General features: G+C 45.0%; 1 protein-coding gene across 1 annotated transcript in view; it reads right to left on the bottom strand.

Moving 5' to 3' along the window:
- Nucleotides 1–24,593, bottom strand: part of LOC129696380 (ATP-binding cassette sub-family F member 2-like) — a 56,392-nt gene that overhangs the window by 30,957 nt on the left and 842 nt on the right. Inside the window, exons 2-6 of the mRNA XM_055634238.1 lie at nucleotides 20,042–20,249; nucleotides 19,465–19,677; nucleotides 18,203–18,385; nucleotides 10,895–11,066; nucleotides 9,400–9,495 (exon numbers count right to left, since the gene is read on the bottom strand). Coding sequence (XP_055490213.1) covers nucleotides 9,400–9,495; nucleotides 10,895–11,066; nucleotides 18,203–18,385; nucleotides 19,465–19,677; nucleotides 20,042–20,213 — 836 coding nt within the window. The 5' untranslated portion in view covers nucleotides 20,214–20,249. The remainder of the gene's footprint in view (nucleotides 1–9,399; nucleotides 9,496–10,894; nucleotides 11,067–18,202; nucleotides 18,386–19,464; nucleotides 19,678–20,041; nucleotides 20,250–24,593) is intronic.

Raw genomic sequence — 24,593 nt, 5'->3', positions numbered from 1 at the left:
TTTCACATCCACTCCCTACACACTTTTACAAAGGCCAATTAACCTACAGACCTGCAAGTCTTTGGGATGCGGGAGGAAACCGGAGCACCCGATGTAAACCCAGTTGGTCACTGGGAGAGCGTGCAAACTCCACACAAAGAGCAGCCAAGATCTGGATTGAACCTGGGTGTCAGGCACCATTAGGCAGGAGCACTACCAGTCGGCCACTGTCCAACAGAAATCTTTGCAGTACCCTCCACCCCGAGGACTGATATGTCAAAAACACCAAACGACAAAGTGCTGGTGTAACTCAAAAGGTCGGTCGGCATCTCAGGAGAAAATGGATACATGACATTTTGGGCTGGGACTCTTCGACAGACTGCTGCTGTGTTTCCTGTGGATTCCCAAGTCTCTACTGGGAGAGCGAGACTTATTCTAGATGCCTTCTTGCTTTTAGTACTTCGGTAAAAGCCTCTGATGTTTGATTAGAATGTGCGCAATACACAATCTTTCCCTCTCTTTCTGGGTTACACAACCTTGGTCAGTCAGATGTGAAATCCCTGCAGTTACCAGCATGTCTTATCTGAATGGGAAATCTTAAACATCACAAAATCTGCTTCTACTACCGCAGTGGCACAGGCAACACACCCAGCACGTTGCAATAACGACACCAGGAAGGAACAATAGATTCGCAAGCAGAGGCAGCGATCAGCCAACTGAGCCCAATTTGGGACGCATTTATCACTCATTCTTGATTTCCACAAACAACATAGCTTGTTAGGACACTGCAGCTGTCGTGTAATACAGAGTGCACTGTTGTTGAGCTTGGTTCTAGACAAGGGTAACGAGTTTCCTACTCTTGAAATGCATCGCACAAAAAGTAAAAATAAACTCTCATTCATACAAATGCAGTTTTTATGTTTTTCAGTCCTGGTTGGGCTTAACATAACGACCTCTCCACAGATAGTAACTGGTCTGTTATTAGCATTCTTCTTTATATCAGCATTCTCCGTTATTTCAGATCCAACACATCTTTTTTACCTCTATTCTATATGAAATCTCCTCCGGGCAAATGAGCTGCCATTAACAAGCCTTCAGTACCCTTTCCTAACTATTACCAAGTTGCATCATTCATTCTCTTCTTGATCTCTAATATATCAGATTTGGGCCTGTCCATCTCTCCCCCTCTGCAAGTTAAAAAAGTGCCCAGTTTATATTAGTGAGTCATAGTCGTACAACGGAAGCAGACCCCGTCTATACATGATCGACACAAACTGTTGAAGTAACTCAGTGGGACTCGGAGAGAAGGAATGTGTGATCCCCCTCTGTGATTATTTGGCTGCTTTGATCCATCGTTTTCACACCTTACCCCTCCATATCTCACCTGCCTCTCAGTCTGAAGAAGGGTCTCGGCCCGAAATGTCACCCATTCATCCTTTCACGCTGAGTTACTCCAGAATTGTGTCAATCTTCGATGCCAACCAGCATCTGCAGTTCCTTCCTACATATCTAGGCCAGCCCTATTTGCCCACGTTTGGTCCATATCCCTCTAGATCTTTCCAATCACGCACATGTCCAAATATGCAGCTGCTTGAATGAAGCAGCATCATGTCAGGCAGATGAAAAAGGGACAAAGGAGTAACCAAGTAGCACCACAAAGTGCTTTGCGATAACATCCAGGGCATCACCAAGCTAGTCGCCCGCGTCCAGCTCAGCATGGTGAAGTCAACTGGATCACAAGTGTGATCTACGAGGAGACCCACGGGTGACTGAAGGTTTTCCTGGAGAATGTGATCAGGGATGCGGTCACATACAGTAAACTTGCCAGGTACAAGATGAACACTGCCGTGATACGATGTGCACTCTGAAACGCCAGGGCTGCTCTATATGGGATCGGCTGCTGAAGAACTCCCCACTTTCTTCAAAAACAAATGTCTTTTAAATGTTGTTACTATGTTTATCACAGTTCTGAAGGAAGATCAAAGCCCTTCAATGACTAGGGTCAATCAACATCTGCATGTTGGTTGGTGTGGGCAAGTTGAGCCGAGGGGCCCATTTCACACTGTATGACTATGACAGGGGTCGGCAACCTTTTTCTGCGAAAGGGCCGGGTGGCATGTCTGTGAGTGGATGGCGGCCACATCTACCACGTATTCACATAGATCCCGCACCCATCCCAGCCCGGATGGTAGGCATCAAATCATGTGTTCACATAGATTCCACCACTTCGAGGACGCCACCTGGAGCACTGGCCCCCTAGTTACAGGTGCTCACGAACATGGCGTGCCTACGGTCCATTGCCTTGGCTCGGTCCTGAAGGCGGTGGCTCAAATACTCACACCAACTCGTCCCCGGCATATTAACAACCCTGATCCTGACAGTGAAGCCCAGACACAGAAGGCGGGCGGCCGTGCCGGCGACTTTGTGCAGGATGCGGTACAGCCAGAGCTCGGCCCCGCTCGGCGGCTCTGCAATTGCTGCCGCCAGTGCAGGCCTCCTTGTGTCACCATCTGCGGGCCAGATGTCCACGGAAAAGAAAATACGCCTGCAGGCCGGATGATTTTGGGTTACGGGCCGCTCTATGACCTAACACGTCAACTATTTCCCTCTCCACCGTCTGACCTGTTAACTATTTCAACATTTTCTTGTGTTGACTGTGCAGTCTGTGACATTCTGGCCCTGGTTAGCTCAATCTTTGATGCGACCAAGTAATTTCCAGCGATTAGACAGGGGGGCTTGGGTCTCAATGAAAGGCTGTAGAAGCCGAGATATTTTCCTTGAGGTGCATCAGGCCAAGGGGTGACCTTGTGGAGGTACATACGATCATGAAAGGTGCAGATAAAGTGCATGGTCACAGTCCTTTCCTCAAGTTACGGGCGTCTAAAACTAGAAGAGAGATAGTATAAACATTTAAAGAGACCCAACAGGCAATGTTTCCACTTTGATGAAGAGCCAGAGATGTCAGATGCAGCTATACAATTACAAGACCTTTGGACAGGTACCTGCATGGAAAGTATCATTGAGGATTAGGGACCAAACACAGGCAAATGAGATTAGCCAAAATGGACATCTTGGTCAACATGGATGAGTTGGGCCGAAGGGGCCAGCTCTGTGCTGTACGACTATCAATATAATTGACAGCGAGGTTCCCCATTCACTCTACACTCATGCTCAGGCTAATTCTAGCATTTGGTAGGCCGATCAAATTAACTTTACTGGGCTGCCTACTCATCATGCTCAGGCTAACCGTGCGGTCTAAGCATTGATTGATCGGGGCGGAGCTGGCCGATCCCGCTTTAACTTTAGCTGCGCCTACAATGCATTTGGTGATACATTGAAAGTCAACGCAATGATTTACAATGGTTCCCCGGTCTCCGGGGAGGAAGCAGCTCCGCCCACGCTACCTACCTAATTGCTAAAAATCTTCCATTCGGAAATCCGATCCGCTTTAACCTCGTACAGGGACAGCACTTTCAATGCAACAACTTGCTCAGCCATCAAAAGTCAAGTCGAGCACAACCTTGTGGGTATGGAAGTCTGGAGCCACCTACAGGGCATATTATAGGACAGATGATCTCCACCAAGAAAAACATCAGTGAAAAGGGTTTTTAAAACTTAATCCAGCTGCTTTTTAGTTATTATGTGGGAAGCTTGGGAAGAAATTGTTGAGTCCAAGCCAAAGATACACCGTGCCCTCCATAATGTTTGGGACAAAGACCCATTATTTATTTATCTACTCCATAATTTGAGATTTGTAATAGGGAAAAAATTTAAAAAAAAAAAAAAAAAAAAAAAAAAAAAAAATCACACGTGGTTAAAGTGCACATTGTCAGATTTTAATAACGGCCATTTTTACACATTTTGGTTTCACTATGTAGAAATTACAGGAGTGTTTATACATTTCAGGGCACCATAATGTTTGGGACACAGCAGCGTGTAAATGAAATTAGTCATGTTTAGTATTTTGTTGCATATCCTTGGCTGCTTGATGTCTGTGATTCATGGACATCACCAATTGCTGGGTGTCTTCTCTGGTGATGCTCTGCCAGGCCTGTATTGCAGACAACGTTAGCTTATGTTTGTTTTGGGGGCTAGTCCTCTTCAGTTTTCTCTTCAGCATATAAAAGGCATGCTCAGTTGCGTTCAGATCGGCTTGGCCACTCACGAATTGGCCATTTTTTAGTTTTGAAAAACTCCTTTATTGCTTTAGCAGTATGCTTGGGATCATTGTCTTGCTGTAGAATGAACCGCCGGCCAATGAGTTTTGAGGCATTTGTTTCAACTAGAGCAGCTAGGATGTGTCATACACACCAGTATTCATTATGCTACAGCCATACATGCCCAGGTCATAATACCCCCACCATCGTGTTTCACAGATAAGGTGGTATGCTTTGGATCTTGGGCAGTTCTTTCTCTCCTCCATACTTTGCTCTTGCCATCTCTCGGATATAAATTAATCTTCATCTCATTTGCCCACAATACTTTTTTCCTGTGGTTGCTCTTTTAGTACTTCTTGGCAAACAGTAACCTGGCCATCCTATTTTTGCAGCTAACCAGTGCTTTGCATCTTGCAGTGTAGCCTCTGTATTTCTGTTGATGAAGTCTTCTGCGGACAATGGTCATTGACAAATCCACACCTGACTCCTGAAGAGTGTTACTGATCTGGCAGACAGGTGTTTGGGGATTTTTCTTTACTTGAGTTAATCTTCGTCTCATCTGTCCACAAGACCTTTTTTGCCCTGAACTGTGCTGCTCTTTTAAGTACTTATTTGCAAACTGTAACCCGGCCATCCTATTTTTGCGGCTAACCAGTGGTTTGCATCTTGCAGTGTTGCCTCTGTATTTTTGTTCATGGTCTTCTGCGGACAGTGGTCATTGACAAATCCACACCTGACTCCTGATGAGCGTTTCTGATCTGTCGGACATTTGGGGATTTTTTCTTTATTATAGAGAGAATTCTTCTGTCATCAGCTGTGGAAGTTTTCCTTGGCCTGCCAGTTCCTTTGTGATTGGTAAACTCACCAGTGCTCTCTTTCTTCTTAATGATGTTCCAAACAATTGATTTTCGTTAGCCCGTTTGGGTGATGTCTCTAAGTTTTGTTCTTGTTTCTCAGTCTCATAATGGCTTCTTTGACTTTCATTGGCACAACTTTGGTCTTCATGTTGATAAACAGCAATAAAAGGTTCCAAAGGTGGTGGAAAGACTGGAGGAAAGACTAGGTGCTGAGTGCTCTTATACCTGCATTAAGGAGGCATTTAAACGCACCTGAGCAATTACAAACACCTATGAAGCCATGTGTCCCAAACATTATGGTGCCCTGAAATGGGACACACACACACACACAACGTATAAACACAGCTGAAATTTCTACATGGTGAAACCAAAATGTATAAAAATGCCCTTTAATAAAATCTGACAATGTCACATGTGATTTTTCTATTACAAATGTCAAATTGTAGAGTACAGAGGCAATTAAATAAACGATGGGTCTTTGCCCTAAACATTATGGAGGGCACTGTAGGTGAGCTGTCAGCCAACTAAAGGGTGGCAAATGTTGTGTCTCGATTTAATAAAAGTTGGAAATAAAATCCTGGAATCATAGCCTGGTGAGCCTTAGATTAGTGGTGAGCAAGTTAGGAGGGGGGCTCAGACAGGATCCAACTGCATTTGGAAAGGCAGGGTCTGATGAGGGGCAGTCAGCATAGCTTTGTGAATGGGAAATCAGGTCGCACCATTACAACTGAATTGATGACGAAGTCACCAAGATGATTTATGAGGGCAGTACTACAGGCATCGTCTACTTGGACTTTTGAACGGCCTTTGACAAGATACCACAGGGCTGGCTAATCTGGAAGGTTAGATCACATAGGATCCAGGACACAATGGTCAATCGGAAACAAAAAAAGGCTTGAAAGGTAGGTGACGGAGGGAGGTGGTATTTTTTCAAACTGGAGACCTGTAACGTGATGTGCCACAGGGATTGGTGCTGGATCTATTTCCCGTTTGTTATTTATAATTATTTAAATGAGAACGTTGGTGGAATGGTTAATATGTTTGCAGATGACACTAAAATTGGTGGTATAGTGACAGCCATCTGAGATTACAACAGGATCTAAATCAATTGGGTTAATTGACAAAGAAAGTCAGAGTTAACATGGATAGATGAAAGGTGTTACATTTTGTCAAGGCAAACTATGGTGGGACTGGCACAGTAAATGCCAGGACCCTGGAGAGTGTCATAGAACAGAGACACCTAGGGATGCAGAAATTCCTTAAAAGTGGCAACACAGGTGGACAGGGTGAAGGCGTTTGATCTGTTAGCATTCTGGAGCTTGAATATCGTTATAGTGGTGCACAGTGCCAGTAAGGCACTTTTTTGTACTGTGTGTAGTTCTGATCGCCCTACTTTTGGAAGGAAGTCATTAAACTGGAAAGGGAGCAAAAAAAAAAGAGAAAAAAGGGATGTTACCAGGTCCAGAAGGTTTGAATTACAAGGAGAGGCTAAACATGATACGACTTATCCTTCGCCAAGGGATAGGAGGCTGAGGAGACCTTAGAGGTTTATAAAATAACAAAGGGCACAAGGTAGATAATCACATCATTTTCCCTGGATTGGGGAATCAAGTGCTAAAGGGCATACGTCTAAGGTGAGAGGGGAAAGATTTCAATGGGAACCGAGGAGCAACTCTTCATGGTGGGTATTTGGAACGAGCTGCCTAAGGAGGTAGTAGAAGCGGGTACAACTGCAACATTGGAGGTTGGAGGAATACGGGCTAAGTGCCAACAAATGTGACTAGTGCAGTTAGACAACTTGATCAGCACAGATGAGTTGGGCTGTATTGTTCTTTGACATATTTTTAAATTTCTGATTATTCATTGAATTGAACTCACATCTGGATTGATTTTTTTCATATTAGTTCAAGGGTCAGGCTTTCCAGTTTGATCACCACCATACACACGAAGAGTGATTTAAAAGATTAAAATGTTCCCAGAAATATCAGCTTCCAAATTGCACATTACAGTTCCTGTCACTACTCGTACGATTTTTAACCACGTGTGCGCATTTAATAAATATGCACACGTGTCTCCATGATTACTAAGTACGTATTGGTAGGGTGCAACTGGGGAAAAGAGGCCTTGGGCTCAGCACAGGAAAACTAGTGTGGAGTAAGGCAGGTCCAACAGAGAAGAGGAAATTGGTTGTAGAGTAGGTACGTCATCAGGAGGAAGCAGTGAGATGTATAAGAGCACTAGCTCAGGTTAAGCAGGGACAGTGGATGAACTGGGAAAGTGTGGAAAAGAGGTTAGCTGGCAGGACGTGGATCATGGAGACGGCAAGTTTCCTTATAGGGGCCATTTATGATGTGCTGCCATCACTACAGAACCTCAAACAAAGGGTAGGTGGGGACCGGGCAAGTCCCCTGTGATCAGAGGTGGCAACGTTGAGACATATTTTGTCAGGATGTAGGACTAGTCTTTCTCAGGGTCGGTATACTTGGCGGCATAACCATGTCTTGAATTGCATAGCTGCAGCAATTGAGAGGAGAGTAGCACAAGTGAATTCAGTAGGCATCAGGGCTGAGAGCGCAGTGATTCTGTTGTTCCGTGAGGGAGAGAAAGGTAGAGGAGGAAAGTTTTCAGACAGGTATGGGTTAGGCCAATTGTGGGGAGCCAATGATTGGTAGATGCAGGTATATTTGGGAGGAAAGCTTGTTGTTCTGCAGGAAATAATTAGTATTAGTTGGAGCACTGATATAGTGTTATGGTCAGTTAGTCAGCAGATCATGTATTTTATAGAACTGACAGTGCCTTGGGAGAACTTAGTGGATGAAGCTCATGAAAGGTAAAGCTCAGATTTGTAGAGTTGGCAGAATTGAGCAGCGAGGATGGAGGGCAAGAATACGTCCGGTAGAGGTGGGTTGTAGAGGTTTCATAGTACAATCAACCACGTCGCTCTATTGAGTGAGGAATTTGCAGATAGAGTTTGCGTCAGGCCGTAAAGGAGATGACAGAGGCAGCAGAGCAAGGTAGTAGGTGGATTTGGTGAAGAAGAAATAGCATCATTTCAGGGCAGAAAGGAAATATAACATGCGGTTTGTGTATTTCTTTGTTTATGTATGCTGTGTAAATGTATCCCGGTTTTATGAAATGTTGATATTTGTAGTGTTACAATTTTAATGATGGGTTAGGATAAGTGGATAAGACAGGATGCAAGTGTTTAGCATTTGTAAGAGTGAATTAATCCTCTGTAATTTCCTTTATTTAGTAGATACTGATAGCATAGGTGGTGAGAGCAGGCATTGAGGGGGGTTGTTCTGGGACGCCAGAATTAACTGTTGAGCTTGCCTGATGTGTCATGGGCCCAACTCAACGAAACACCAGCGAAGGGAAGTGCCCACTTGATAACCCCAATGATATACTTGCATCTACATGATCAGTTTTTTTTAAATGTGCTTGTTAACATGTAGTTTGCTGATTGTTGCATATGGAGTTAGTTATTGCCCAAAGCATAAGTTTGTATAATCAGTTTAGATAGTACTTTGGCTTTAGGCTTGGTTTTCGTGAATGAGCATTCATCCTGGTGTCATAGTACAAGTACTTTGAGTTTTAATTATAATTTGTTTAATACTGCTGAACTGGCAAGCGTCCATATTACAGATGCATCTTGCCCTTCTGCCACACCAGCCACATTGTCACCATTCACGGATGCATCCTCATGTTATGCTTTCAGGGCAGCAAAATCAAGATCAGTCTCACCCCTGTCAAACCATTTGCTTCCCTCTTCCACCAGTACAGAAGTTTGAAAATGCATGCTTCCAGATTCAGGCACAGTTTTTCCCCCAGCTGTTATTAGGCAACTGAACCATCTTCTCAACAGCTTGAGTGCAGTCCTGACCTCCTACCTACCCGATTGGAGACCTTTGAACCATCTTTAATCAGACTGTGCACTAAATGCTGTACCCTTTATCTGTACACGATGGATGGCTTAAATGTATCATGCATAGTCTTTTCTTTGACTGGATAGCATCCAATAAAAGCTCTTCATCGTACCTTAGTACATGTTACAATATTAAACAAAACAATAGAACGGTGGCGCTGCGGTAGAGTTGCGGCCTTACAGAGGCAGAGACCCAGGATCGATCCCGACTATGGACTATGTCTGTACGGAATTTGTACTTTCTCCCCGTGACCACGTGGGTTTTCTCCGGGTGCCCCAGTTTCTTCACACACTCCAAAGACACAGGTTTGTAGATTATTTGGCTTGGTACGATTGTAAAATTGTCTCCAGTGTGTAAGATAGTATTAATGTGTGGGGATCTCTGGTCTGCGAGGACTTGGTGGGCCGAAGGGCCTGTTTCCGCACTGTATCTCTAAACTAAAGGGCAACAAACCCCAAGGAATGAACTCCTCCAACTTACGATTTGAGTTCCTCCTCCAGCCACACGCAGGCATCGAGATCCAGATGATTGGTGGGCTCATCCAACAGCAGCATGAAGGGTTTGATGAACAACGCCCTGGAAAATGGCAGCAAACCACAGCAATTAGGAATGATGGATCACAGGGCATTAACTAACAAATGGTTCAATGTTTCCAACACACTGCAGTTACCCTAGTTTCACTGAAAAAGAATCGTGGAGACTAAAAAACACCCGAACCCTCATAAATTAATGCTACAGAAAGAAACTTTCAATAAAAAGGGCTTATTTTTGCATGTATAACTCACACTGCCCATCGATTCTGCTTGAATAGGGATTAAATATCAAGCAGATAATAGGGCTGTAAATTAACAAAAAAGGAGCAGATCGACACCCCTGCCCCCTCCAGCCTACTTTACTAAATAATAAAATCACGGTTGGACCAATTGTAACCTCAACCGAGAGAAGCAGCATCAGGATAAATCAGACTTCCTGCTCTCAAATACCGACTCTCATCTATTAAAATCAATTCAAAATGCAACAAGGAACATGTTGGCCGGTGTGGGCAAGTTGGACCGAAGGGCCTGTTTCCTCGCTGTAAGACTCTATGACTAAATGTTTTAGTGTGAATGGAGTGGCCGCTCTTTATGGAAGCAATAGCACAACTTACTTTTTAATGAACAGTTTGTGCATTTTTTAATCTTTGCTATTGTGGCTTCCATTCCTGCCTCTGCATTTTGCAGGAATATCAGAGAGGATCTTTTGCACCTGCAAAGCCTGGATTTAGTAAATCATTCATCCAAGCAAATGATTCACCCATGCAAAGAACAGTGGCACTCAGCACCGAGCTTGTTCTTCCTGACTGTAACACCATTCTCATCCACCTGCAGTAACTTTAACCGCCTTACTCAAATATCTTCTAACATTGCTCCCACCACACTGAGGGCTGCAGGAGTGCAGCTGGTAGACCTGCTGCGTCACACCACCAGAGACCCAGGTTTGATCCTGACCTTGGGCGCGCGCGGGGGTGGGTGTGTGTGTGTGTGTGTGTGTGTGTGTGTGTGTGTGCGCGTATGCGCACACGTTCTCCCTGTGACCATGTGAATTTCCTCCCACGTCCTAAAGATGTGCGGGTTTGAGGGTTAATTGGCCTCTAAATTACCTAGATCTAATAGATGGATGAGAAAGTGGGATAACAGAACTAGTATGAATGGGTGATTGATGGTTGGCCTGGACTTGATGGGCCGATGGTCTGAAGTGTCTTGACCCGAAACTTCACTCATTCCTTCTCTCCAGAGATGCTGCCTCACCCGCTGAGTTACTCCAGCATTTTGTGCTATCTTTGATGGACCAAAGTGCCTGTTTCCAGATATTATCTTTCAAATGATCATAAAACCCCCTTGATTCTTACATCTCTGATGTTTAGATGGCTGCCCCGAGACACTGCCTCTGCAGCACTAAGAACCCCCCACCCCACCACCCACCCCCATTAATTTACCTGGCAAGTGCCACTCTCATCCTCCAGCCTCCGCTAAAGTCCTTCATCTTCTTCCGCTGCATGGCTGGTGAAAAACCGAGGCCGTGCAGAATCCGCGACGCACGCACTTCCGCCTTGGCCGCATCCAACTCCTCCAAACGCTCGTAGATTTGCAACAGTTTCTCACATTCAGCTGGAAGGAAAGGGACAGTCAAACTCCAAAAGCTACAGCAGAATACAGACAACAAACCCCAAACACAGGGCACATCCACAAATACTGCCTTAGGTTGACCGACTCTAGTTGGAAACTCAAACAGGACACAGGGAAAGGCTGCTCATCATTTGTGCAGCAGTGGCCCAGCTAGTAGAACCGCTGCCTTACACACCAGAGACACGCGTTAGATCCTGACCTCTGGTGCTGCCTGTGTGAAGTTTACACATTCTCTCTGCAACCACATGGGTTTTCTCCTGATGCTCTGGTTTCCTCCCACATCCCAAAGACGTGCAAGTTTGTAAGTTAATTGGCCCCCTGATTTGCCCCTAGTGTGTAGGAAGTGGATGAGAAAGTGGAATAACAGAACTAATATAAACAGATGATCAAGGGTTGGCAGGTGGAGTCGCAGGTGGGCCTATTTCCATGCGGTATCTGTCAATGATTCAATGATCCGAGTCTTAGTTACTGCAGCTGACACAACCACAAGATAAGGATGACAACACCTTGACAGGCTGGTGCTGGAGCTCATGTACAGCTCATGCCTCCAGTCACCTAGTGCTGATCTCCACCAGGTCTAGACTGTCCTGCAACAACCCTGACTGGGTTCGCCTAATACATCTCCACACCCACATGCAATACCGACAGCACAGTGCAAGGGAGCCTGTCCCATCAGGTGGCCGGTCTAGGTCATCATCTTCAGGGACAGCCCCTGCGCCCAGCAACTGCTTCCCACACTCTGCATCACTGGCAGTCACATACACTCTGGCCAGCACTGGGCAGGCACAAGTCACTGAATTTAGTTTAAAATAATTAAAACCCCTATAAATATTGCACATCTCAAATTGTGGAGAACAGAGGCAAATGATGGGTCCCAAACATTACGGCGGGCAGTAGGTTTCAGCATACTACTTGGATACCAACTTTAAACATCTTTTCAGCGAAGCATTCATCAGGCTTCTGAATGGCTCTTGCACAAGCTGGTGTATTGTCCGATTCACCTCTATACAACTGCCAACATTGGGCTTTTTCCATGGAACTGGTAAACTGCAATGCAGAGAACTATATTCTGCACTCTGTATCTATCCCCTTTGTTCTATTGTTGTACTCGAGTTTGACTTGATTGCAACTATGTACAGTATTAACTGATTGGAAAGCTTTGCAAAACAAAGCTTTTCACTGTACCTCAGCAACACATGAATATGCTGAAACCTACTGCCCGTCGTAATGTTTGGGAAAAAGACCCATCATTTATTTATTTGCCTCTGTTCTCTACAATTTGAGATTTGTAATAGGAAAAAAAAAAATCACGGGGTTTATGTGCACATTGTCAGATTTTAATAAAGGCCATCTTTATACATTTTGGTTTCACCATGTAGAAATTACAGCAGTGTACATACATAGTCCCCCCCATTTCAGGGCACCATAATGTTTGGGACACAGCAATGTCATGTAAATGAAAGTAGTCATGTTTAATATTTTGTTGCATATCCTTTGCATGCAATGACTGCTTGAACTCTGTGATTCATGGACATCACCAGTTGCTGGGTGTCTTCTCTGGTGATGCTCTGTCAGGCCTGTAGTGCAGCCATCTTTAGCTTATGCTTGTTTTGGGGGCTAGTCCCCTTCAGCATAAAAGGCATGCTCAATTAGGTTCAGATCGGGTGATTGACTTGGCCACTCAAGAATTTACCATTTTTTTGGTTTTGAAAAACTCCTTTATTACTTTAGCAGTATGTTTTGGATCATTGTCGCAGTAGAATGAACCGCTTGCCAATGAGTTCTGAGGCATTTGTTTGAACTTGAGCAGATAGGATGTGTCTATACACTTCAGAATTAATTATGCTACTACCATCAGCAGTTGTATCATCAATGAAGATAAGTGAGCCAGTACCTTCAGCAGCCATACATGCACAGACCATAATACCCCCACTAGCGTGTTTCACAGATGAGTTGGTATGCTTTGGATCTTGGGCAGTTCTTTTTCTGAATTGAATTGAATTGAATTTCCTTTATTGTCATTCAGACCTTATGGTCTGAACGAAAGTTCGTGCCTGCAGTCATACATACAATGATACAATAATGAACAACAATAAACACAAATTAACATCCACCACAGTGACTCCTCCAAACTCTCCTCACTGTGGTGGAGGACAAAAAATCTTAGTTGCTGGGTCTCTTCCCTCTTCTCCCTCTGCGCTGAGCAATGTCCCACCGGCCGATGTAGTCCCGCAGCCGAACTTTAACGCTTTCAAACACTGCGGCCCGGGGTGGTCGGGCCGCCGCCGCCTCCAGTCCAGCACACAGCATAAAAGGCCCGCGGCTCAATTAGGACACCGCCGCCAGAACGGCGCCAGCCCACTGGAGCACCGTCCCAGCCCCCGGACCGGATCGCCCTCACGTGAGTACCGTTCCACCCTGGGGCTGGGCCACTCCGACGGGAGTGCCGTACTTCCCCCGAGCTGGGCCACTCCGACGGGAGTGCCGTTTTCGGGCTGGGCCACTCCGACTGCCGTTCCTCCCTCGCAGGCCACTCCGACGGGAGTGTTCCTCCCTCGGGCTGGGCCACTCATTGGGAGTGCCGTTCCACCCTCAGGCTGGGCCACTGACGGGAGTGCCGTTCCTCCCTCGGGCCAATCCAGAGTTCCTGAGGCATTTGTTTGCCGCTCTGAGGGAGCATAGGATCCCGGGCTGGGCCGGGAGCGACCCAGGACGAGTCCTGTCAGCCTTAAGTCCCGATCACCGGCTACGCTACCAGCGTAGACGGAGGCAGTTGGGGGATACGACAAAAAGGTCAATTCCCCCGAAGGGAGTGACAGCAGCCCCCGTTTCACCCCCCACCCCCTCCCCACATAAACACAGCCTAAAAACCAAAAACATAACTAGACAAAAAACGAAAAAACAATACAAAAAAGTAAAAACCAACGGACTGCAGGCGAGCCGCTGCTGCCAGGGCAGCGCCGCCACTTCCGCACTTTCCACTTTCTGCTCCATACTTTGCTCTTGCCATCACTCTGATACAAGTTAATCGTCGTCTCGTCTGTCCACAAGACCTTTTTCCTGTGGTTGCTCTTTTACTACTTCTTGGCAAACTAACCTGGCCATCCTATTTTTGCGGCTAACCCGTGGTTTGCATCTTGCAGTGTAGCCTCTGTATTTCTGTTCATGAAGTCTTCTGCAGACAGTGGTCATTGACAAATCCACACCCGACTCCTGAAGAGTGTTACTGATCTGGCAGACAGGTGTTTGGGCAGTTTTCTTTATTATAGAGAGAATTATTCTGTCATCAGCTGTGGATGTCTTCCTTGACCTGCTAGTCATTGATTGTGATTAATAGTGCTCTCTTTCGTCTTAATGATGTTCCAAACAGTTGATTTTGGTTAGCCTGTTTGGCTGATGTCTCTAACAGTTTTATTCTTGTTTCTCATATGGTTTATTTGACTTACATTGGCACAACTTTGATTCTCATGGTGATAAACAGCAATACAAGTTTTCAAATGTGATGGAAAGACTGGAGGAAAAACTAGGTGCTGAGAGCTCTCTTATACCTGCATTAAGAAGGCAATTAAGCACACCTGAGCAATTACAAACACCTGTGAAGCCATGTGTCCCAAACATTATGGTGCCCTGAAATGGGGGGAGTATGTATAAACATAGCTGTAATTTCACATGGCAAAACCAAAATGTATAAAAATGGTGTTTAATAAAATCTGACAATGTGCACTTTAAACACATCTAATTGTTTCCACTACAAATCTCAAATTGTGGAGTACAGAGGCAAATAAATAAATGATGGGTCTTTGTCCCAAACATGACAGAGGGCACTGTTACTACTGAATTACAGAATAGTGGATCACAAAGGAATTATCACACATATCCATCACACATTTACAATCAGGAATTGTCAAACAATTGGTTTAAGACGACATGGATATAGAGAGAGGGATTACAGAGGCAGGTGTCACGGCAAATTGAAAGGCAGACTGATCCCACTTAAATAGAACTCCCTCCAGATTTGGATTTGTTTTGTTTTAAATTCATCCTCATCATGATAGTGATGAAGTGTGTTGGAAGGAACTGCAGATGCTGGTTTAAACCGAAGATAGACAAAAAACTGGATTAACTCAGCGGGTCAGGCAACATCTCTGGAGAAAAGGAATAGGCGATGTTTCAGGTCGAGACATCCTGTCTGATGCAGGGTCTCAACGCAAAATGTCATCTACTCCCTTTCTCCAGAGATGCTGCATGACTCACTGATTACTCCAGCTTTTAGTGTCTATGATACTGATGAAGCAACCTTCTTCAGCCAAAGCAATAGCTGCTTTGAAGCTCCGACTTTGCTGCTGGGGTGGGGGGGGGGGGGGGGGGGGGGGGGGGGGGGGGGGGGGGGGGGGGGGGGGGGGGGGGGGGGGTGGGGGGGGGGGGGGGGGGGTTTCACAATTTCAATCCAACACCATGGCACAGTAGCACAAGTAGGTTGAATCCTGATTATGGGTGCAGTCTGTATGGAGTTTGTACATTCTCTCTGTGACTACGTGGGTTTTCTCCAGATGCTCCGGTTTAGTCCCACACTCCAAAGACACACAGGTTTGTATGTGAATATGGTTTTAGTAAAAATTGTCTCCAGTGTAGGATAGTGCTAGTGTACAGGGTGTTGGCCGGTTAGCATGGACTCAGTGGGCTAAAGGGCCTGTTCTCACGCTGTATCGCTACACTAAAGAATGGCGATATGTTTTTAATAAGGCCTGCAGTGGGAATTTTACTTTTCCCAGTACAATGTAATTTACTTATTAGTATACAGAGGTCCCTGACAGCTCCGAACAGAAGTACCCCATCTCCCCTTGTTTCCAGCATTTAGCTGGAGGTGCAAGTAACTGCAGGCGCTGGAAACTTGAGCAAAATAGTGCTGGAGGAACTGGTCAGGTATGCATCTCTGAAGGAATGGATAGATGATGTTTTGAGTTGGCACCAGTCTAAAGAAGGGCCCCGACCCAATTACTGTCTGACCTGCTGAGTTCCTACAGCACTTTGTTTTTAGCTCCCGCATGCAACTACCTTACGTGCATATCAATAACAACCACTGCCCCCCAACCCCCCCTCTTCAAAATATTTTATGCACTTACTTATACAACATTCATCTCAGAGTCCAGAGACAATACTGACCTCATTGCCACCTGTGTGCAGCAGCAGCAGCCAATTAATCTGCCTTCATCTTTGGGATGGTTATAGAGCTAAGCAGAATTGAAACAGGCTCCTCATGGCAACCAAGTTCGCCCAAAGACCTCCAAACCCTTCCAATTCATATATCCCTCTAAACATCTTCCAAACATCATAATTGTATCCACTAACAGAAGAGTACACATGAGAACGGACACTTCATCCCAAAATGTTTGTGCCAAACATGAAGCAAAGTTAACCTAACCTCATTTGTATATGATCAATATCCCCCTATTCCCTGCATTTCCATGTGCCTATCATGCTCTTAAATCTCACTATTGTATCTGCCTCCGCCCTTTTTACAAATTCGTATAAATTATATACTGTATAATTGTTGATTACTACATTTTAGGTAACTTGTAGTGTCTATGATATACAGATTCTTGAATGCTTTGTTTTTCAATGAAACAGTTCTTTATTTTAAGGTCCTCCCCCCTCTTCCTCCACCTCTCCCCCCTACTCATCCTCCACCACTCCCCCATTCTCCTTCCCCACTCCCGCTCCTCCTTTCCCCAATCCCCTCCCCACGTCCCTCACCAAGATCCAGTCCCATCCATTTCCGCTGGGTTCCTGCCTAACCCAAGTTATTACATTGCTTCCTCTGGCAGCTTTTTCTTAGAGACTAGCTGCCCAAGGTACAAACCTTAAATATCTCATATTAGGTTTATGCACTCTAGCATAAACCTAATACCCTGGAACCCTCTACCTTGGGAAAAATACTTAATCCATGCCCCTCATACAGCTTGGTACGGTCGCCTCTCAGCCCCAGCCTCTCCCTGCAACTCAAGCCCACAAGACTAGATAATATCCTGGTGAATTGGGACACAGCTACCAGCCATGGAGGGCATCTACAACACACGGTGCCTCAGGAAGGCAGTCAGCATCCATAAAGACTCATCACACCCTCGTAACGGACTGTTCAAACTACTTCCCTCCGGCAGACGTTACAAGGCCTTCTACGCCCAAATCCCCAGACTCAGAAACAGCTTTATTCCCAGAGCTATAGCGGCTCTGAACTGGCCCTGCTGAGTGCCCCCCATCCCACCTGGACTGTCTCCCTCGGATGGTCACGTTACACAGCTTATTTATTTATTTTACTTTTACATCGGTTGGAAGCTGCACACTAAATCTTGTTGCACTGATGTGCAATGACAATAAAAGATATTATTATTATTATTATTATTATCTCTTCTACACGATATCCAGCTCGATGACAGAAGGTGCGACAGGAAACCAGAACACCAGAGGGAAAAACATGCAGTCGCAGAAAGAGAAAACGCCGCACAGGTTGCACCCAAGGTCAGGACTGGCACTAACTGCTGCACCACTGGGCTTTTAAGTCCTACTTTGATGCAGGGTTGACAACCTGAACTATTTGTCCACAGATGTGACCTGACCTGCTGAGCACTACCAGCAATTTCTGGTTTTATTTCAGTTTCCAAATTGGCAGCTTTTGTTTTGATTTCCAACTCTTAATACAATTTCATTCAGCCAGATGGAAGCATGAGACACCTATGAAAATAGTGATTTAGCAGTTGTCTAAGGAGGCCGAGGGTGAACATCAGGACAGCCTTGAGCCAGTGAATTGGAATATGTTCAAGACTACTTCACACAGTTCCAAGAGGCTGAGTGCACTTGGTCTACAGTGGTGAAGCAGCGGCAGAGAACACTAGTGGCCATGCTTGGCCAGGCTGACCCTGCCAGGACAACGGGCCTTCATGGTCATTTCAAGAACCCCGCACTTACAACTGGTACTTGAAAATGGCACCAAACTGGCGATTCTGTCAGTATACTACTGCTATACACTTGTACTATATGAGATGCTTAATTAAGATTAATGTAAGTGCTTATGTGTGGTGATATTTGTAGTGAACTGTATACAAAAAGCTAAAGGTAGTTACCGTCTTCGTGGGCCAGTCGCTCCGCCTCTTTCTCTAATACGATGCGCTCCTTGTCAACCTCGACCACACAATCCAGTGGCGTTTTCTCACTGGGTGGCATTTCCCGTGTAAGGTGGTAAATGTCGATGGGATCTGGTATCGGCAGCTCCCGGTGACCTAGAGCAGACAGCAGCATGGATTTGCCTGGTGGGGGGGGGGGGGGGGGGGGGGGGGGGGGGGAAAAGGGGGAGAGGGGGAACAGCATTAGGCAAAGCACACTGCTCCATGTTCACTCCCAATCTGGCAAGTCTGCCTTTCCCTTTGTGACGAAGTACTTGGACTGGCAGATCTGCAAAAACTCCACAGGATTTATCCCACAAAGTTTCAATTGACAAGTTTGCGATGTTTACAAGTGAATGTAACTGTGATGCTGTAACACTATACCCGCACTATCTGCTGCAAGTGTGTGGCTTGATTGTACTCGCGTGTCACATGATTTGACACAAATTGCAGTCTCACTTAACAACATACTGCAAATTCTGTCCTCTAGTTGCAATGGGACTCTTGGTAGCCAGGCACATTATGGAGTCAGTGATGGATGGACAAAGAGCACTGTCTTCTCCCACAGGTGGGCAACACATTGTTGCAAGGGCCCTTTTGTTAGCTAACCAACTGCTGCTTTCACAGACACTTCCAAAAAAAAACAAGCATTCTGTCAGGTTGCATCACAGCTTGGATTGGTATAGCTCTGCCCAAGACCACAAGAATACACAGAGCTGTAGATACAGCCCAATCCATCTCACAGACCACATACTCCACCATCGATTCCATCCACACCACACTGCCTCAGAAAAGCAGCTAACATAATCTAAGACTTGTCCCACCCTGATTATTTTCTCTTTTGCCCTGCTTCCCCTCTTTTCAGGCTTCTGAACGGTCGTGCTTGAAACTTCTATGAGGTCTCCCCTGTCTCCAGCATCCAATTGCGGACATTGGACTTTGTGTCTGGAACTGATGCGCTACAATTGTGAGAACTATATTCTGCACTCTGCATCTCCCCCTCTGCTCTATCTACTGTACTAGAGTTTGATTACATTATGCATAGTATTATCAGATGTGATTGGATGGTATGCAAACCAAAGCTTTTCAATATACGTGTACACGCATAAATAATCCTAAAATGGAGAAGCAGCCCTATCCACCAACATTATAAAACATTTTAGAGTTAGACTTCAACAACTTTCCAGGAACGGTCCCAGCATTCTGACCACCTGTGACCTTACCTGTGCCATTGAGGCCAATCAGTCCATAGCGCCGGCCAGTATTCAGCTCCAGCCTGGTGTCGCTTAGTAGCTCCTGACCGTGGAAGGTAAGTGATAGATTGATGATGTGAACGTCCGTGCTGTTGGGGTGAGAGGCCAACACCCCTGTGACTGCCCGAGCTGCTGCTTTCTTCAGCTCAAACTCATCCAGCTCATTGATAATCTGGGCCAGGCCTGTGAACAAAGAAACAGCATCACAAGATGGGGACATGGAGGAACCAATAACCAATGAGAAACAGGGTAAATGCAAAATCAGAGGTCATAGGGAGGTCAACATCTACAGTTCCTTCCTACAACAGTTAAGAGTCCTTACACTGAAATAGATGAACGACCCACTCCACACAGAATAATTAAAGATGGAAGGCAAACAGCAAACTTGCCAATAAAGTTTCTCCAGAGATGCTGCCTGACCCGCTGAGTTACTCCAGCATTTTGTGTCTATCTTGCCAATAACAATATTTTGTGAACAAACAAGCCAAAGTCTTCCCTGATATTCATAGCCTAAATCCTGGAACTCTATCCTAACCAAAGTTCCTACCTGCATCATAACCAGAAGATCCATTGATTTGCCGCCTTTCGGAATTCCCCACGTCGTCTGTACCAAGGTCACCGTTTTCCTCCGCATCTTCTGCAGCTTTCGGCTTACGCTGACGAGCCTTTGCTGCTTCCTTCTTCTTCGCTGCCTTCTTCTTGGCCAGATCAGAAGGCATCTCTGCTGCTGGTTGGCGTTACAGTGGGAGCAGAACCTGCCAAAAGAGAGTTTTGTTTTTAACCTGTTGAACCACTACTTCAGGAATTTTTGTGCATCGTCACCTCTGACGGTCATTGAATTATTCACAATACTTTAACACAAACCAACTGAAGCTCCCAACACTGAGTGAAGCAATGCCGGGCTGCCTGTCATCTGATCCTATGCCTAGCTTACTGCCCCTTATCACCAATACCACCTACATTACTTACCTCCTGCAAACCCCCTCGCCCTTAACTCTACTCACTGCAACAAAATAACATTCACCCCGCAGTTCTTCCCAAACCTGCCCTCTGACATTCTATTGAATTATTCCACTAGATTCACCTCAATAGCCTAAACTTCATGTACTTTATAACAATCCAGTGGCGTTTTGTCACTGGGTGGCATTTCCCGTGTAAGGTGGTAAATGTCGACGGGTTCAGGTATCGGCAGCTCCCGGAGACCTTGGGCAGACAGCAGCATGGATTTGCCGGGTGGGGGGGGGGGGGGGGGGGGGGGAGGCAGCATTAGGAAAAACGCACTGCTCCATGTTCACTCCCAATCTGGCAAGTCTGCCTTTCCCTTTGGGACGAAGTACTTTGACTGGCAGATCTGCAAAAACCCCTCAGGATTTATCCCACAAAGTTTCAATTGACAAGTTTGCGATGTCTACAAGTGAATGCAACTGTGATGCTGTAACACTATACCCCCACTATCTGCTGCATGTGTGTGGCTTGATTGTACTAGCGTGCCCAGGAATTTGACTCTCCACAGCTCCGTTAAGATAGACATGCTACACATCCATGAAATTATCCACAAATTACCATGTGTCCTCAACCCCCTACTGTACTCCTGTACACACATGACTGTGTGGCCAGGTTCAGCTCCAATTCCATAATCAAGTTTGCTGATGACACTGGCTCCGATAACAATGAGAAGGCCTACTGGGAGGAGGTAGCCGATCTGGCACTCGGCTGTCAGGACACCACACTCCTCTTGAATGTCATAAAAACTAAGGAGCTAATCATGTGGACTTTAGAAGGGCACAGCATCCAAGGACGTAAATGCCACTGGAGATAAATGAGGCTAATGTGAATAGGGTTAGCTGCTTTAAATACCTGGGAGTCCACATCACAGAGGATCTGACATGGACAACACATGCTGCCGCACTGGTGAGGAAGGCCTTTACCACCTCAGGCAGCTGAGGAAATTCAGTCTCTCTGAGGATCCTTCAGTGTTTCTACTCTGGGGCTGTAGAAAGCATCACAATCTGGTTTGGGAACAGCTCTGCCCAGGACAGGAAGGCTCTGCAGATAGTGCGTTCAGCCAAACGCACTATGGGAACTACACTCGCCCCCCCCCCCCCCGGGGCAGGACCTATACATCAGAAGATGCAGATCCAGAGCTAGCAACATTATGGGGGACCCCTACCACCTCAGCGACGGACTGTTCCAGCTGTTACGGTCAGGCAAACGCCACCGCTGTCATGCTGTGAAAACAGAGAGGATGAGAGATGAGATGGAGTTTCTTCCCACAGGTCATCAGGACTATAAACTTATCTCACCAGGGACTAATTCATTGTACTAATTTACTGCTGTGTTGTGTCTTTTCAAAATTGTTGGTTTTTTTCCCGAATATGTAAATAATGATTCTGTTCTATTCTGTAGTTTTTGCACAATCCGCAGGCATTGCCACTTTCATTTCACTGCACATGTTGTATGTGTACGTGACAAATAAAGTTGACTTGACGTGTCATTAAAATACACAGTGGCTGTTAAAAGCCCATCTCGTTCAGAAAATAAATCTGCAATCCTCACCCAGATCTGACTAATACTGGACTCCAGACCTACTAATGGTTCAAAGATCAATTATGAATGTCAATGCCGACAACGGGACGGATCTCACGTAGGGGACAAAACTTAAGGCAAGTCATTTATTTTACCTAATTGTATCTAATTACAAAATTACTTAAGGCAAGTCATTTATTTTACATATAAACTTGCTTCTTAGGATGACTTTAATCAAAATTTCCTTGGCTAAAATGTGATTATGGCCCCATACGAACCGGCAGTGTTTTTCCGATAATTGGTTCAAATTCACTGCAACCGCAACGTTCCAATCAATCGCGTTCCACAAAAACCCACTCTCAAGATAATTTAAATAGCCATTAATTTACGGGAATTAAACATTCCTTCCATTTGGCCTATAAATTCATGACAATGAGATTTAAAAAGCATGTTATATTGTGAATTCATGTGTGAATGTTATTTGGGCACATATTTAAAAATGTTAATCTTTTCATAAGAAATGGATAAATGTTTAGATCTAGTAATTGAATTTTGTAATTAGATACAATTAGGTAACTAACTAATTATATGCTTTAATTTCAGGTCATCCAAGTAAGATTGTTTCATATTTTTCAGAATGTTTCAATCAATAATAACTGAAAATTACTTTCAGTTCTCTTAATTTTTAAGTAAGTTATGGGCTTTTGACTGTCCTCGATCACAGCTTTTGTGTTAAGTCAATGGAAAAGCAATAGGGAACGAGATGCTAATTTCCAAGTATAAAAATGGCCATAACTTTTTTAATACTGAAGATATGAAAGTGAATTAGGTGTCAAATTAAACCTATTTTATGCTTTATCTGACTTTATGCAGACTTGATTTTTTCAATCTCAAAATTTTGTAACATTGCTACAGTATGGGAATGGGATGGGGGTTAACGTTGATCACCACTAACTCTCCCTTCCATTCTGGTTGCTAAACACTTTACCCTTCCTTATCTATGTCTCCCTCTCCCCTGACTCTCAGTCTGAAGAAGGATCTTGATCCAAAAAGTCACCAATTCCTTCTATCCAGAGATGCTGCCTGTCCTGCTGAGTTTTTGTATCTATCTCCAGCATTTTGCATCTATCTTCAGTGCAAACCAGCATTCGTCATTCCTTAGTACAGATGCACTTGTTTTAATTAATTTTCAATGCCATTTTGCCTTTTGTAGAATGGAAACATTCATCACTGCAACAATACTATTTGAGATACAATAGAACTAATTTCCCTCCTGGGATAAATAAAATTTGTCAAGTCATAAAAACACAAAATACATAAAACATCACATTAATGTGACGAATGGAAAGGCTTTGGGGATGTGTAAAGATTGAGGTGGGGGTGGGGTGGGTGGGAGTCTCGGTCTACCCCATGACAGAAGGGGGAAGGAGGTAAAGTGTGATAGTCTTTTGTAGAAGTTTGAGAGAAACATAGAAACATAGAAATTAGGTGCAGGAGTAGGCCATTCGGCCCTTCGAGCCTGCACCGCCATTTAATATGATCATGGCTGATCATCCAACTCAGTATCCCGTACCTGCCTTTTCTCCATACCCTCTGATCCCCTTGGCCACAAGGGCCACATCTAACTCCCTCTTAAATATAGCCAATGAACTGGCCTCAACTACCCTCTGTGGCAGAGAGTTCCAGAGATTCACCACTCTCTGTGTGAAAAAAAGTTCTCCTCATCTCGGTTTTAAAGGATTTCCCCCTTATCCTTAAGCTGTGACCCCTTGTCCTGGACTTCCCCAACATCGGAAACAATCTTCCTGCATCTAGCCTGTCCAACCCCTTAAGAATTTTGTAAGTTTCTATAAGATCCCCTCTCAATCTCCTAAACTCTAGAGAGTATAAACCAAGTCTATCCAGTCTTTCTTCATAAGACAGTCCTGACATCCCAGGAATCAGTCTGGTGAACCTTCTCTGCACTCCCTCTATGGCAATAATGTCCTTCCTCAGATTTGGAGACCAAAACTGCACGCAATACTCCAGGTGTGGTCTCTTTAACTTTAACTTATTCAATTAAATTCCCATTATAACCAAAGATCACACAGCCATTGCAGCAATCGTTTAAAATAGTGAGCAAAAGGTCTTAATAATTTAATAGTCACAACATTCTACAACACTTCAGAGACAACAATGTTGTACTGGGTAATCAATGGGCGATAGATACTGGACGGAGTAGCTAAAAAATAAAGTGCTACCATTGGAGAGGTCCAAACAGGGAACATCTGCCTAAATGACACACGAGACACAAAAGTGTTGGAATAACTCAGTTAGTCAGACATAATTTCTGCAAAACATGGATGGGTGACATTTTGGGTCAAACCCCTTCACAGTGGGTTTTGTACATCAGCAGTTCCTTGCTTCTATAATACACCAGATAGTTCTCCGATGTATTTTGGGGATGGAAAGTTGCCGTCCTTTCAGAGCCTCGCATTAAAAACTTACAGGTGCAGGATAGGCCCTTCACCATTTAATAAGATCACGGTTGATCGTTAACCTCTGCTCTCTCCCTTGATGCTCCCAGCATCTGC

Source organism: Leucoraja erinacea, chromosome 4 (genome assembly GCF_028641065.1).
Source record: "Leucoraja erinacea ecotype New England chromosome 4, Leri_hhj_1, whole genome shotgun sequence".
In the NCBI taxonomy this organism is placed as follows: Eukaryota; Metazoa; Chordata; class Chondrichthyes; order Rajiformes; family Rajidae; genus Leucoraja; species Leucoraja erinaceus.
The sequence above is the reverse complement of the archived record's forward strand: the minus strand, read 5'-3'. Positions and strand labels throughout refer to the sequence as shown.